The 17,240-nt window shown below is 43.9% G+C and overlaps 1 protein-coding gene across 1 annotated transcript in view; it reads right to left on the bottom strand.

The window, feature by feature from the left end:
- CNGB1 (cyclic nucleotide gated channel subunit beta 1) overlaps positions 1-17,240 on the bottom strand; it is a 1,191,945-nt gene that overhangs the window by 629,144 nt on the left and 545,561 nt on the right. Inside the window, 1 exon segment of the mRNA XM_078668834.1 lies at positions 14,055-14,099. Within this exon segment, the coding sequence (XP_078524960.1) occupies positions 14,055-14,099 (45 nt within the window).

Below are 17,240 nucleotides of genomic sequence, written 5' to 3'. Positions count from 1 at the left end.
GGGAGCTATGTGAGAGCCAGCCAATGGTAAGTAGAGGTAAGTAATGGGTGGGCGCTAAGCCCCTATTGAGATTTTCTTTTTTTACAAGTGATTACGCAAGCACTGCGCAGGTGAAACCTAAAAATAGCAGCATGCATTAGTGTTAGTATGCCTCCCCATAAACTCTGGTATACTAGGCTGAAAGTGTCGGACCACCAACACTGGTTAGAAAATGAGTGTGCATTTAACATTTATCCTGCCTGCTGGGCTTGCGGGACTGACACTCTGCAGCCTCATCAAAAGGTGATAAATAAAACGCCCAATGCAAGTTATGCTGGCCAATGTAGTCTACCAAGGGGGCCGAATCAAAAATACTTTGCAGGCTAACTACAGACTTTAGTTTGATAAAGTCTTAAAGTAGGAATGCACGAATGCATAAACTTCAAGGGAGCAAGGGTGGGCGTGTTTGTGATGGAAGTGAGTTCTGTACACGTTATTTAGGCAACTTGTGTGCATTGAAGAGCCGTAATTTCTAAACGGGTTACAAAGGCGAGGAAGTGACTTTTGAATATGTTGAGAAGCGCAGCATGGGAGGTGAGAAGCCGGGGTCTGTTGCCAGCGGGCAATGCTAGTTTGTTGAAAGGCGCAGGCTTTTGCCCTCCTTCACTGCTCTCCCGGCCCTCATTTGTTAACCCGACCTGGTGACTCTGGGCTCATGCTGGGTGCTAACAGCTTTGTTACATTGTGGCACTCCCGCTTTAGCTGCGAACATCGTAAGCTAAAGCGCGGGTGCCGCAATTGCTTAAAATGTAAAGAAGTAGAAAAAATATGTATTTCTATTTTTTTACTTTACAAGCAATCGCGGCACCCGTGCTTTAGCTTACGATGTTGATAGCTAAAGCGCAGGTGCCGCGATTATAACAAAAGTAAGCAAATAGAAAACATGGTGTCCTCACCTCTTTTTTTTCAATGTGTTTACTTTTTTTTAGAATAGAACACAAGGCCCTGTAACCCCGAGCTCCACGTGAACCCCGACCCTGCACCACAGGCAACATCTCTTAGTATTGAGGCTGCAGCCCCGGGTGAGAGGTAGCTGCCAGAAAGCATTAAAGGCATCAACAATGCGATCCCGTGGTGACGATGCGCCGGCTTCACATACTTGCACAGAGCAAAGTGTAAAGAAAGCAGCTCTGCCCTACAAGATGGCGTGCTCTGGAAGCGGGATGCAGAGACCGGCGCCCTCTTGGTGATTAACGTATCCTGCAGACAGATGATTAGAGTTAATAGCAAGAGGTGCATGCGCAAATGAAAAAAGGCGTTAAGTGAGTAGTGTACAACAAGACCTGCAGCCATTATTAAGCATGTAAATATGAGCCCAGAAGACAGCGCCAGCCGTGAGAGCGTTTGTGCAGCGGGGAAGTAGGGGGAGAGAGTATTTAAAAGTTCTAGCATGGCGCTCCGAACTACAAGTCATTAAAGTGTAAAAGAAAGCAGCTCTAACCTACAAGAGGCCGTGCTCTGGAAGCGGGATGCAGAGACCGGTGCCCTCTCGGCAATTAACGTACCCTGCTAGCATATGATTAAAGTTAATAGCAAGTGGTGCGTGCGCGAATGAAAAAACACAAGCGCGGCCGCGAAAACAGCGATTCCCTTGCAGAAGCCAGCCTTGTCCACCATCTGAGTTAATTACAAACAGATGTTGCCAAAGCTCACTCCTGCGAGGGAATATCCAAACGTGCACGCGTTGCCATTGAAAGCAATGCAACGCGTGCACGTTTTTGGGGACAAAAGCGGATCGATTACATGAGGTCCCCTCCTATCAGTGCATGCGCACTGCGTAGGCGAGACCTAAAAAACAGCACATATTATAACAAACGTCCAGGCAGTTTAGAGCTTGAAGATAGATGAAGGCATCACTGCATTTCTGAAAACTTCACTTTTTTAGTGTGGGTTTAAGAGAGGGCAGAAAGCATTTGCAGTAAAAGACGAAAAAAAGGTGAAATGCAACAGAGATTTCTCTGCCAAACCATTACGAGGGCAAGGGGGCAACGAGCTATCCCACATCTTTGTCTCATCAGAAAAGCATGTTAAATGCCATACCGTAGCAAAAAGAAGGCACATCTCCCAATTCGTAAGCACCACAGTAAGATACAGTGGAGTGTCTCCTGTCACAAGAGTGATGCAGTCATTACAAATAGTTTGTTTAGTTAAAGCTTCTTGAATTCTCTGTGAGGAGACAAGCTCAGCGTTCCTTGAACTTAACCACCCTCTTGTCGGATGTAATTATTAAACCAGGGAGACCAATTCAGGGAGACCATTGTCAGCAAAAGATTTGCTGACATACTTCAGCCAAGGGATGAGGGACCCCTTATCCTAAATAAGACAGTCCGTTTTTACTGTTCCTATTAAAACTTGCCTCAATGTTGCTCCATACACTAACCCACAGCAGAAGAGGTGCCAATTTGATGCTAAGATATATTCTAAATTCAATTCGGAATGCAGAATAAAAGTAGCACTAGAGGGTGGGAGATTCATTAACCACCCACAGATTCAGTTTTCTTCTGTCTGTATGAGAGTAACATTATGGTGCCGCCACACCCCAGCTCCAGACGATGCTGTAGGGACACATTGCATTTTATATACTTTAAGAAAGGGGAAAATAGTGGATTTACCATACTGCTTGACTACATTAAAAAGAGAGCCAGTCACTCTACCAAGTTTCAGATGAGCTGTGTTTACTTGTGGCTGCCATTAATTGCCTGAGTCAAACACCAAGCCCAAATAGCAAAAGTTCCTTACTTCGCTGTGGTAGTGCTCATTCAGTTTTAAGGCTGCCAGGATTTGTGTTCTGGGCCCGCATGCCTTTATATAAGATTTCCCACAGTTTGTTTTCATATCAAGGATACCCATAAATGACACAAAAGATTCTACTAACATACGCAGTGCATGAGGGGTTCTAGCCAACAAAACTGCATTGTCAGCATATAATGAATGAATGAATGAAATCACTATTAAAGCCCAGCTATCACTTCAGAGAGCATCTTGGTGTTGGAAAGCGGGTAAAACTGAGTATCAAGGGGCCAGGTCTCTGATGGCGCCGTTGTCAATTGAGAGATAAGGCCAGGCTATCTGGCACTACGAAAATCCAGGTTTTTAGCCTTTTCTTAAACATCGCTTCTAACTGTGTGAGTCTCAGTTGTATGGGCAGGTGGTTTCAAGCTTTTGTTCCAAGGACAGCTATTGACTTTCCTCCTCTGGACGTCAGGCTGAAACTGGGTGGAACTAATAGATTTTCCGTGGAGGATCGCAACGGGCGTAGAGGCACATAGGGTTTAATTCTCGCCCTGAGGTATTTGGGTCCGATTTGCTTTAATGTTCTAAAGGTTATTACCAGGATCTTAAAAAGAATCCTTTTATGTATTGGCAGCCAATGGAGGTTCTGGAGAGTCTCCGAGGCTGAGGACCCCCTTGGTAGCTTCAGAACCAGTCGGGCTGCTGCATTTTGAACAATCTGCAGCTTTTTCAGTGTAATCTTCTTTACTCCTGCGTAAAGACTGTTACAGTATTCCAAGTGTGATAAGAATAAAGCCACTGCCACAGTCTTACGGGCTGTAGCTGGAAGGAGATCAAAGAATTTTTAAAGAGTTTTTATCCAGTGGAAGCAGGGTCCCACCACAGACAGCGCCTGCTGGTGAAAGGAGAGAGAGGTGTCAAATCTGATCACTACGTTCTTAACAGTCTCCACTGTATTGGAGGGGGGCTGTATCTGACGGCCACCACAGTTTGGGTGTGAAGATATTACATTTTCCCAGCAGCATAATCTCTGTCTTTTGCTGTTACATTTAAGGTGATTGGATTTCATCCATTCAAAGACAGCCGATAGGCAATGTTGGAAGTTTTCTTCTGCTGCTGTGGATTCTTTACCTAGGGTTAGAATAAGCTGTGTATCATCAGCGTAGGACACAGTCACGATGTCAAAAGATGACACCAGGTCTAATAAGGGCACCATGTATAAATTAAAGTGTGTTGGACTCAAGGCTGAGCCTTGGGAACACCCCGAGAGCAGCTGCTTCTCTCTTGATATGTATTTACCAAGTGTTACTGATTGTCTTTTATTATCCACAAATGATGTTAGCCAATTCAATCCTTATGCAAAATCTCAATTCTTCTTAACTGTTCACGCAAGATAACAGGGGAAACAGTGTTGAATGCGACTGAGAGATCCAACAGAATCAGCACTGCCACCTTCCTTGATCCAAAGCAAATTCTAGTGTCTCCGAAGTGTGTAGCAGCGCTGACTCTGATGAATGCCCGGCCCTAAACCCTGATTGCCTGGGGTGCAACACATTGGTTTGTAGGAGAAAGTCATTTAGTTGTTTGTTTACTAGATTCTCCATTATTTTACTAAGGCATGGCAGTAGAGAGATGGGATTAGGATTAGACAGAGTGGTTAGATCTGGAAGCTGTTTCTTTCGAAGGGGTTTAACAGAGGCAGTTTTCCAGCTATCTGGTACTATAGCTTGCCTGGGTGAGGAGTTTATCATTTGGTTGATTATTGGATTGATAATATCAATAAGTGTATGTAGGATCTTCGGAGGACAGGGGTCGCATGGAGAACCTGATTTACATGTGATGATAGCATGTTTGGACTGTTCAAGGGTGATCTCTTTAAAGCAGTTTAACATCTGTCTATTTTATAGATCCAGATTGCACCTTTCTATATGTGGTATATCCGTTAAATTAAAAATTATTGTTCAGGTCTCTGACTTTTTCATCAAAGTAGTCAGCTATCTGGTCACATAATGTTTGTGAGAGGGGTATTTCCTGATCGAGTATCTTAGGGTGAGTAAAGGATTCTACAATTTTGAAAATCATTTTTGGATCAGATGCTGCCTGCTTAATAAGATTGGTGTAATGGGCCTTCTTTTCATGTTTTATATTTAGATGATAATCTTTTAAGTGCTGCTCTAAAGATGATAAGCTCTTCTGTATTATAGTTCATCCTCCATTTCCGCTCGATCTTTCACCTGAGGGATGAACCAGGGCCGGGACCGCAGAGTTGCCAATTTTTGGCACATCCCCAGTAGAACTCAATAGATGTAGATTCATATTATCAATGTACAAGATAAAAAGCAGGGGCGCCAACACGCATCCCTGGCGTACCCTGCTAACTAGTGGAAAGGCTAAAGGGACCCCTACCCCTAGTATATAACAATTTGCTCCTGTTCATAAAATCGAAAGCAGTTGACAAATCCATGAAAGCCAAGTACAGAGGGCAATGCTTAGCGATTGTGTATTTACTCACTATTAGATGTAAATTCAGGCACTGCTCCACTGTACCTAGCCAAGGAAGAAAACCATATTGGCAAGGCAATAGAAATGTATTATCTGTGGCCCATAACAGCAATCGATTGAAAATAAACATTCCCAGAACTTTTACCGAAGTGTCAACCAGAATTGACAATTAAAAGTTAGGACATGGTAATTTTTTCAATGTGTAAGGCATTTGCGAACTCAAGAAATAATGAACATTCATAATCAAGTCTTGACAAGACCGTGGAAATAATAACAATTAATTCAAGTACACCCCTACAGCAGTGGTAGTATTTTCTGGAAAGTGCTCAGTGTGGCAAGACAAGCATCTTCTTTTCTGTTTCCTTGAGTAGCCAGTTGCAGATCTGTGTCATACTGGAAACGTAGTTAACGTATCAAGAAAGCAGGCATTGGAATTTAAGGTGTAAACACATTAAGAGGCCAAAGCATTGAAATCCAAAATTAAGTAGAGCTACAAATTGAAAAAAACTATTTTTTTCAGTGTTGAGTTTGATGACACTCTTGGTATCGAGCCTATCACATATATCATGTGCTTTCTAAATCAGATTTGGCAAGTTCTTAGCTTCCCAAACCCAGCTCTTTTGTAAGGAAGGACTAACATAGATATCAAACCTAACTCAACTAGGCTATGAATCTTGTAGGGTGCCATATGAATACATGATTTCATGCCACTTATCACCTGACTGGCGACTGCTCCTCCTTGGATGAATTCACCGACTTCGACAGCGACTATTACTCTCAAAGTGACGGACAGATTTTTCTGGGAGACTTTAATCTCCACTGGAGTTCTTTGGAAGACTCAGCTGCCAATAGGCTTGCCACTTTTCTCTCAGTAAATGATCTTATTCAACACTGCACGGAACCAACACACTGTAAAGGCTCAATTCTTGTCCTTGTTATATCCAAAGCAGAAATGCTAACTATTGCTATCCCTATTCAAGTAGACTGGTCCGGCCACTTCCTCATCCCCTTCTCTCTGCACCTATCTCACTCAGTAACTCTTGGTCAACCTAAAAGGACTACTTCCTGGTTCCGTAACACCAAAAACATTGGCCTTGACACTCTTTGCAATTCTGCTATGCTATCTCTTCCAATGTTAGACCCTAATTCTGATGTCAACGATCTTACCGCCAGTCTTGCAGTCGAAATTGATAATGTTGCTCCACTTCAAAGCAAAAGCAAATCAAAGAGAAAAGGCCTATTCCTTCTGCACCATGGTTCAATAAATCCCTTAATGAAGAAAGGAAGAACTTTAGATGCCTAGAGAAACAATTGAGACAATCTCCATCCACCCTTAATCTCTCTAATCTACGTTCAGCAAAAATACCACAAACATATCTTCCATATAAAAGCATCACACTTCAGAACCCTCCTCGACTCAGACAAAAACAGACCCAAAAAACTATTTGACCTCATCAAAAATACAAACTTCTCTCCCTCAACCATCAAGCCTGACAAACCTCCAAAGAAAGTAGCAGAATTATATATATTCTTTGATGAAAAAGTGAAATTAATAGTGGATCAGGTCATTCACCTTACCCCCCCTAGAGGAGCGCAAATCCTTAGTCATTTAGCAGAACCTTGATGTCATCTCTGAAGATGCCCTCCTTAAAAGCATTCTCGAAACAAAGACCTCTAACCATTCTTTTGACCCCATCCCTAGTGACTTTTACACCCACACTCTTTCCTATTGGACCAGTCTGGTTAACCTCTTCCCCAGCCAAGGCTCCCTTCCTGTTGCCCTTAAAAAAAAGTCAGATTATCCCACTTCTTAAAAAACCCTCCACTGATGCAAATGACCTCAACAACTTCCGCCCCATCACCAACCTCACTTTTCCTGCGAAAATCACAGAAAGATGTGTAGCGAAACAACTTTCCCTTCATATCAAGGATAACAATCTTCTCGACAAATTCCAATCTGGCTTCATGCAAGACTGCAACACTGCCCTGCTGCAAGTGATCGAAGACACCCTGCGTGTTCTTGACTAGGGAGAGTCTTGTCTTCGGATTCTTCTATAACTTTCTGCAGCCTTTGACACTGTTAATCACAACACTCTTCTGAACACCTTAAAACTTAGAATGGGATTGGAAGGCACAGTGCTTAAAAGGATTGCTTCATTCCTCTTGGACAGATCGCAAGTGATTAAAATAGTGAACAGCCTTTTGTCTTCAATGGCGGTAGGTCAAGGCGTCCTTCAAGGATTTATCCTCGCACCCACTTAGTTTATTCTTTATTTGGAACCATTGGGAAATCTCCTAAGCAAATCTGGGATCCTTTACCACCTTTATGCTGATGACACCTAAGATGTCTTCTGCATACAACATCTCAATCCTCAACACTACTCTCAACTCTATCCAAAACTGGATGTCAGCTCATCAACTCATTCTGAATCCTTCCAAAACTGTATTCCTCCTTCTCTCTAACTCTCTTTCTACTCCTCCTGGTCAATCTAGGATGGATAAGCTGAATTTACTTAGCAACAAACATATCGTCGTCAACAGCACCAAATCCCTTGGTGTCATACTAGAAAAAAAGCTCAATCTACATTGCCACATCAATTCCATTGCAAAGAATGCATGTTAACAACTGCTGCTTCTACGGGGGATTTAAAGTTTCTTTCCGGAGCAAGACTTAAAACCCCTGGTCCAATCTCTGGTTCTCTCTAGATTGGACTATTGCAATTCTCTACTTGCTGGCCTCCAGAAAATCCCACCTTTTCCCTCTCAAATCTGTACTCCATTCAGTGGCTCGTTTTGTTTATGGAGCCAAAGAAATTATCACATCACACCCAAACTGTTTTCTCTTCTATAGCTTCCCATCGAAGCAAGGTCAATCTACAACACTGCCTGTATCACCCACAAAGCCTTGCACACTTCCTCCCCTCGATACCTTCACATAATGATGAAAACTTACTGCTTGTGCCCTCTACATTCAAAAGAGAAAGATCGATGATTCAATCATTCTCAGGCAACGCAGATAGAATCTGGAACTCACTTCCTCCATTTCTCCCTACCACCACCTCTACCAGGACTTTCAAAGCAGACCTCAAATCCCTTTTCATGTCCCTCAAGGCCGCTTAGCATTTTCCTTATGTTGTAAGTTCTTACAATGCTGTAAATATGTTTTCTATGCCTGCACTAACCTAATCCTAATGTTTATTTTGGTTTTTGTTGTTGTTGTTATTGCCACACTTATTTTATTTTACATTTACAACTAACCCGTTTGTATCTGTAACGTGTAAGTTTGTAAATCTCCTCATGTAACGTACTTGGGTCTATTGTAAAGCGCTCTGGCACCGCGCTATATAAAATTGCATAAATCTATAAATAAATAAAAGAGACAGGAGAATTGACCTGTTGTATATCGGAAAGTAAGGAAGCCAACTAACTAAATCCCATTCCTTGATGCCAAAGTAATCCAAATAGATCAAAATTTAATTGAAATAGGCATAACTTTTTCTTTGTTAGTGCCATACCTGGTAGCTTTTGGTTTTAATTCTATTTCCTGCACCTCTTGATGATGAAAGACAATTATGATCATTGCACATGAAAAAAGGTTCCTATGTTGGCTTTTCTGTTCACGTATTAGGCCTGCAGGAAAGAGTCTTGGGGGCCCTCCATATGGGCATTTAAGGAGTGCAGGAGTTACACCTGTTATACTACCTGAATATCCTGTGTTAAATATTCTGCTACCAAAATATCTAAGCCACAATATTGTCTACAAAAATATTGTGAAGGTAAGTAAATAGAGGTAAGTGTACAGTTGCTAGTCCTAATTTCACATAAATGTACTGTAACATATAGGATAAAGTACCCCCTGTCGTACATTATAAGGATATAGCAAGTCACCAAGGAGTACAAAACGATATAGGAAAACAAGGCTGTAGACTGAGTTCCTTCATAAGGTTATGGAACTCAAAGATGACTTGCAATATCCTTATCATGTGAGCCAGGGGTTCTTTATCCCATATAATAAATGGTCACACCATCACCTTCCCCATATACCTACACTTTCATAGGAAAGAACAAGCATGTTTGCAAACAGGAAGAATGACAATAAAAACTCTAGTGTAAAATTAAACACATCAAAAACCTGTTAGTTACTTTTAGCAAACAGATATTAGAAACAGTTCAATACTAGTCAGTTTAAAAAAAAATCTGCAGTAGTTCTTATTTTTGTAGAATTATACAGAAAGATTGTGTTTTCTTTATAATCGGCGACTGGGTGCATCAGAAGTCACTGATTATAAAGAAATTAGAGACAGGCATTTGTACAGGGATCACAGAATCCAAAATATTATAATATATATATATCTTCCAGGTACGTAGACATGGAGTTAAGAATAGTAAATCTAACACATGACACACCCTCCCTTTACAATAATCTCATGGAATGTGAATGGGCTGGGGGACAAAATAAAAAGAGGATTGGTCCTTCAATATCTAAAACGTAAAGGACTGGCGATAGCTCTCATACAAGAAACGCACGTGGTGGGCAAAGCATTGGAAAGATGGGGCTACAAAATGGCAGTACACTCAGACTTCACTGCCGGGTCACAGGGAGTTGGAATTTTAACTAATACACGCTTTCCACTAATAATACAGGGGTCTTGGACGGCTGATCAGGGGCGCTTTGCGGCCATAACCTGTCAGTGGCAAGGACGCACCTACAATCTGGTATCGATTTATATTCCCCCAGCAATAAACCGCACAGCTTTACCCTGGGTAGATTTCTACTATCACTCCTGGTGGGAGAACTCATATTGGGGGGGAATTCAACACCACAATGGACGCATCCATGGATAGACAACCCTCAGGGATCCCAACAGGCCGAGCTACAAACTGTCAGAATTTACTGAGGTGACTGGCCTCATAGACATCTGACGGGCCAGGCACCCGAGGAGAGAGTACACGTTTCTCACGGGAGTGCATGGGTGTCTGTCCAGAATCGACTACATACTAAGTTAGCACCTGGTGTTGAAAAGGTGGGAGAGATCACGCACCTCCCGAGAGGCATATCAGACCACTCACCGGTATTAATCACATACATCTCACACTCCCCTGGTAGAAGACGCATATTCCCACTGCACCCTGGCTATTTTAAAAACCCAAGCATTCGGAAAGAACTGCTCAAAACAACAAACCAATATTTTACTGAAAACGCACACACAGTGACATACCCGGCGACCCTATGGGAGGCTTACAAAACGGTGATAAGGGGGCAGGTCACATCCCTAATCACAAACCATAAGCGGGAGAAACAACAACATATTGAGTCTCTGGAACAAGGAGTGTCCAAGGCTGAGGCAAACCATTCGATAGACGCAGTAGAACTCTCGACACATAGGTTGCAATTAGCCCAACAAGAATACAAAACATACGCCTGGGAAGAAGCGAAAGCCAAACACACAAACACCCAAAATATCATATACGAGATGGGAGATAAGGCAGGAAAGCTGCTAGCGTGGCTTGATAAAAAGGAAAAGGTGGGCAGATGGGTGGAGAAGCTCTGGACACAAACAGGTAAACTTACTTCAGATCTGCAAGAAATAGTTGAGACATTAGCGCCACATGTCCAGAAAGTATACACGTACATTGCAACGGGCGCTGTTGAGGAAAATATAGAATTCCTTAAAGATATACAAATGCCTTCGCTTGAGCCAGATGACGTCCGTGTGCTAGAAGCAGAGCTTACCAGTAATACACTCCAGCGAGCGGTTGGAGCTTTACACTCAGGGAAGGCCTTTGGGCCTAATGGGTTGCCAGTGGAACTGTATTAAATAGCTGCAACACAACTCATACCACATATGCTCCATATGTTTACACATAGTCTACAGGGGGGGGGGACGACTACCCAGGGACCAGTGCCTGGCCACAATAGTTGCTATTCCTAAACCAAGCAAACCCTCAGCGGACTGTGAATCTTATAGACCGATCTCACTAATAAACGCGGAAGCAAAGATACTAGCTAAAGCATTAGCTACATGGCTCCAGTCACACGTACCAACTTTAATTCACCCAGACTAGTCAGGATTCATGCCATATCGTAACACTGCACTCAACCTGCGCAGATTAAATGCTGTGATGGCACTTAAAGACACGATAGAAGAGGATGCAGTAATTCTCTCACTGGATGCACGTATGGCCTTTGACTTGGTGGAGTGGCCCTTCCTTTTTGCTGTGCTTCAGCGCATGGCTTTTGGTCCAAACTTTTATGCATTGGTGGAACTCTTATATATGAACCGCTGGCCCAGATAGTGGTAAATGGCTCTATCTCAACATACTTCTCACTGGGGAGGGGAGCGAGGCAGGGCTGCCCTCTGTCATCGTTACTTTTTACACTGGTGCTGGAGCCCCTGGCGGCATGTATCCATCAAGATCTGGTCATTCGGGCCTACGGTGGGCAATGGGGTGGGAAGACCTCATCTCGCTATATGCGGACGAACGTTTTCTCTATTTGACTACCCCCGTGCGCTCCATAAATTGCTTGCTGGATATCTGCGCAGCATACAGACGCTCCTCAGGCTCCACGATAAACTGGGCAAAATCCCTTCTTTACGTGTTACACGGTCCCGTGCCGAAACTCCCACGACACTGCACCATTCAAATCGCGACCGAAGGATTGAAATACTTAGGTATATATATCACACATACATGTACGCGCTTCATAGTAGAAAATATCACAAAACCGCTTATAATACTCCAAAGTGATGTCAAACACTGGCGCTCATTGCCATTAACACTACTCGGAAGGGCCGCCCTTTTTAAAATGATGGTGCTCCCTCGGTTTATCTATGCCCTCCAAAACACGCTGTTCCCGATAGAACTCGCATATTTCGCAGCGCTTAATGCAGAAGTGACCAAACTATTGTGGGATGGCAAAACGAGTCGGGGAGCCATACAAAAGCTTATGAGGGGGTGGTACCACGGAGGAATTGCCCTTCCTAAAGTTAAACAATAATATTGGGCCACGCAGCTTATGGTTATAAACCAATGACTTCATGTACCACAGGAAGAACCTGCGTTTCGCATGGACAGACATCTACTTGAAAAAGAAGGTATCATGGGAACATTATACAATAAAAAACGACGACCTGCACTTATAGGCAGCGTGCACTAGGATGGGAAGGGGCAATTACACTGGCTACACCGATATGGGACACACGGCGACTAGGTAAACTGAGAAATACAAAAGGTTTCCGGCAATGGGACCTAATAGGTATTTCAAAAGTAGGGGATATTTGGTAAAGGTGGAGATCTTCCCATTTGACCAACTACAGGGAACATATGGATTCGCACAGACAGAGAGGTTTAGATATACAGGTGTAAAAAGCACAACAGAATGCCCTGCCCGAGGCACACGGCTGCTGCAAGCCTCGCCACTAGAGGATGGGCTTCTCACAGATCATTTACAAAAGAAAACCATTTCCCTAGTGTACCGAAAAACAGTAAACAACCAACAAGATCCCACATTAGCCCTTAAAGAACGATGGGAGGCTGAGCTGGGGCCAATAGACAAGGCGGACTGGCAGGAAGCATTGGCGTCTCCAAGGGAGGTGGCAATCCCCTCTGGGCTGAAACTACTACAAGTAAAAGTCTTACACAGAACAAATTACATACATACACTCCTTCATACATTGAGAAGCACTGACACACCACTTTTCCTGCGACAGTGCAGCCTTTCCGGGACGTTTAGACACACTATCTGGAGATGTCCCATTATTAAGTCATACTGGGAAGCAATTATGACCACAATGTCGCAGATCACGGGGATAGAAGTCCTCCAGGAAGCCAAATGCTGCCTTAGTAATATAAGGGAACCAACAGACCTCAATCAGTTGGACCGGAACTGGGTAACACTCGGCCTGACATTAGCAAAACGAAATATAGCTCTTAACTGGGGATCCAGGCAGTCCCCAACCCTGCGAAAATGGTGCCAAGATATGGACACCACAATGGTGGCTGAGAAAGAAGTACATGTACACAGGGGATGCCCCAAAAAGTGAGCCAGAATATGGGGAAAATGGAACGCCTACTGTGGCAATATATGTGAGCCCCCCGGGAGGACGCAGGGTCTGATGGTAGTGATTAATTAGAGATTAAAAGGGAAGACTGTGTAATGAGCGGCAAGTCCACTTGGCTTTATAATTCCTTGGTAAACTGACAAAGAACATAGGAATGATGAAGAAGAAATTTAAATATATACAAGTGTGTAACAGCAATAATTATTAGATGTGATTATATGAACATTTACGTATCTTGTAATTTGTAAAATAAAAAAATAAAAAAAAATAGTAAATCTATACATATCTGTCTATACTTCTCTTTGCAATACTTTGGCAGTTGATATTTAGGCTACAATATTTTGGTAGCACATTATTTTTGTGCTGGATATTATGACAGCAGACACCCCTCCGCACAGACTGCCTTGGTGCATTCCTTACAGACATCTAGGCCCCGCTAGCTATGCCAGGGATGGAACTGGTCAGACAACTCTGAGATGTATTTCTAGTTGGGCTTCCTAATCCTGTTTTAGGTGGGAAGCTGGATCAGATTAATCCTCAATGGTGCTCAGATTTTATTGGTCTACAGTCTGACAAAATGATGGGTCTGTAGTTCTAAATTAGGTAATAATAATGTTTTGTGCCTAGTCAATGTGAGTTTCAGAACTGTCACAGGCCCACTAACAATATTCAAGGGATTCAGAGGACACAATCACAAATTCAAACTACTATACTTACTCAGTCTCTTCCTCCACCACTTCTTTAGAAACATCCTTCTGTGTTCTGAAAGCAAGTCAAATATGAATGTATATTAATAACAGATTACAAGCAAATGGAATACTGTTATCATGATTTGGGTCACATATCCTACGTTGGAGTAACTGGTCTCAATAATGCCATAAGGAGTTAAAGTTCATATAAACTTTATTCGACTGTAAGGCCACAAAAGATGCAATGAGATAATTGTACAGAACTGATAAAAGCAGTGAAAGTTTACAATAAAAAGAAACATTCAGAGAAACATGTAAACATCGCATTTCTATCCTATTCTTAATGAAGAAGCAAATAAAGCTAACAACTTTGAGACATGCAAAAACAGATGATAGACACTGCAAAAATTTAGGACTCTGTTTAGCAAATCTGCATTCATAGGAACGTAAAATAGGGCATAACAAGTGTCTCCTAAGAACAGAATAAAAATTACACAGAAACATAAAATCCAGACAAGATTGATGGCTAGTTCCATTATACGGACAACAGCGATGGGATGGAAACCAACTGCCCTGTAAAGGGTAAGCAACCAAGAAATGAACAAGATTCCACCTAAAACAGATGAAACAGAAACAATGCTCTGCATTAGGGATCCAGTCTAGATAAGAATCATTTCGGACCAGAGTGACAATCTACATGTGATAGCTCCCTGTTTCAATTACCAAAAGTTTATTAGACTGAATTAACCTACATTTACATAAAAAGAGGGGACAAATCAGAGCCTTCGAATTACAGCCAATCACAGTTGGCGAACAAAATCAGGGTGGCATGCCCAAGTCAGTAAACGTTTTTCTGATGTAGGCCAACCAAGGAATGTTAAGACCATGATCTAAAGTGATGTGGTCAGAAAGGACAAGGTGGGAACAGTTTGTAAATGGTGAGTACCAAATGTTTACCCAGTCCTCAATGTATGCCAAGCTGACCTATGTGTGGAAGTGCTCTTTGATGATGAAGGGGTGACCTACCTGGCCCAGGTGCACGGTACTAATAGCGAGGTCGGAAGTCAGTGCAGTCATCAACACGTTAGCATCATTTACCGTCATGGGGATCCAGTAGTATAACAAACTAAGGCCCAAACCGGAACTCCGGCCTTTGAAGATGTAGATCTTTGCATATGGGAGTGACTCACCCGTACCGCTCCGAGGCAAGATGACGGTACCCATCCGATCCGGAGAGGCCGAAATCACAATTGACATCCATGTCATCAACCAAGAAGCCGACACACTATTGAGCAGCCATGCAGCAGAGGACTTAAGGCTGGTAACGTTCACAAGGAGTGTGCAGGCTGACCAGACAAAAGACCTGCTCGACCAATTCGAAGACCTCTTCAAAGGGCTAGGAAGGATACGGAAAGCTCCAATCAAACTGCACATAGACCAGACCGTCATGCCTACGGCTTTGAGGCACAGGAGGATCCCTTTCCACCTCAGATCCATAGTAGAAGAAGAGCTGCAAAAACTAGAGGACCTGGGGGTCATAGAGAAAGTCTCGGGACCCACACCATGGGTGTCCCCCATGATAATCGCCGAAAAACCCTGCCAACCGGGAAAAAAAAGACTCTGCATAGACTTGCGCTTTCCTAACAAGGACATTTGGCGCGAACGCCACATAACACTGACGATGGACGACATTGTGGCTGACTTAAATGGGCCGAGGGAGTTTTCAAAACTGGAACTGAACGCGGGTTTTCACCAACTGGTGCTTGCCAAAAAAAGCAGATATGTCACCACGTTCTGTACCCATCTAGGACTCAGAAGATACAAGCACCTAAATTTTTGGATATCATCACCCGCCAAAATGTTCCAAAATACAGTCAAAGAGATACTGGTCGGACTGCCCGGCATGTTAAATGTGAGTGACGGCACCCTCATCCACTCACAGACCGCTGAAGAACATTACAAGCAACTGAAGGCCACGTTGCAAACACTCCAAGACCATGGGGTCACTCTGCACAGAGAAAAGTGCCAGATATTCCAGCAACGGATAGAATTCTTCAGATACACTCTCGCACAGGAAGGAATCCAGGTTGATTCTCGTAAGTCCCTGGCCATCAAGAATGCGCCAGAGCCACTGACAGTAGTGGAAGTGCACAGTTTCCTTGGGATGGCGACATATTGTGGCCGCTTCATTCCGGACCTCGCCATCATCATCGAGTCCCTCCGAAATCTCACTCGTACTGACACCATGTGGCTGTGGGGATCTGCCGAAGAAGTGGCCTTCCAAGCAGTCAAGAACTCCCTCCTTGACCACACAACCCTGGTATACTTCAACCCAGCCAAGCGAACAGAGATATTAGTGGATGCCAGCCCTGTCGGTCTGGGAGCCGTACCCACCCAAGAACAGGAGCCAGGTCGGTGGGCCACCCTCGCCTATGCCAGCAAGGCGCTCTCCCCGACCGAGAAGCGCTATGCACAGATCGAGAGGGAGGGCCTAGCAATCCGCTGGGCATGCCGGCATTTCCATCTGTACATCTGCTGCCACCTGTTTAAGGCCATCACGGATCACCAACCCTTAGAGCCTCAGTTCAGAGGCTCAGCGCCCCACCCGCCGCCACGGATTGAACGGTGGGCCATTGGGCCATTGGACTCCAACAATACGAGATGGGGGTAGCATATCGACCTGGTGCCAAAAACCCAGCCGATTTCCTCTCAAGACACCCAGACCCACACGAAGACAGTGGCGAGGAGCATGACTCGGAATCCACAGAGGCACATCTGGACATGATCTCTGCTCTCATGTGCCCTCGAGCGCTATCGCTTTGTTCGCCCTAAGTTGGCAGGGTATGCCCAGACGTGGGTCCTTTGCTTACTTTGCCACTGGAGTCTAGCTAACCTGGCTGATATGGGGTGTTATCCCGAAACCGGTCCCAGAATGCTTGTTTCTGGTTCAGGGAAGACCTGGCTTGGCAGTTCAGGCTGAACTGTTCCAATGAGGCACAGGGTCAAGACTGATTTGCATATAGCTTGGTCTTAACTGGGGTTAGCCTGGCTGATGACGGCTGATTAGCCAGAAACCGGTCCTAGGATGCTTGTTTCCGGTACAGGAAAGACACGGCTTAGCAGTTCGGATGGGACTGTTCCCATGAGGCACAGGGTCAGACTGATTTGCATATGGCCATGTCTGAACTGGGGTGGTGGAGTGAGCTAAAGAATG

This window comes from Lissotriton helveticus, chromosome 12 (assembly GCF_964261635.1).
Source record: "Lissotriton helveticus chromosome 12, aLisHel1.1, whole genome shotgun sequence".
Taxonomy (NCBI): Eukaryota; Metazoa; Chordata; class Amphibia; order Caudata; family Salamandridae; genus Lissotriton; species Lissotriton helveticus.
Note: the sequence above shows the minus strand (reverse complement) of the source record. Positions and strands in the feature narration are given on the sequence as shown.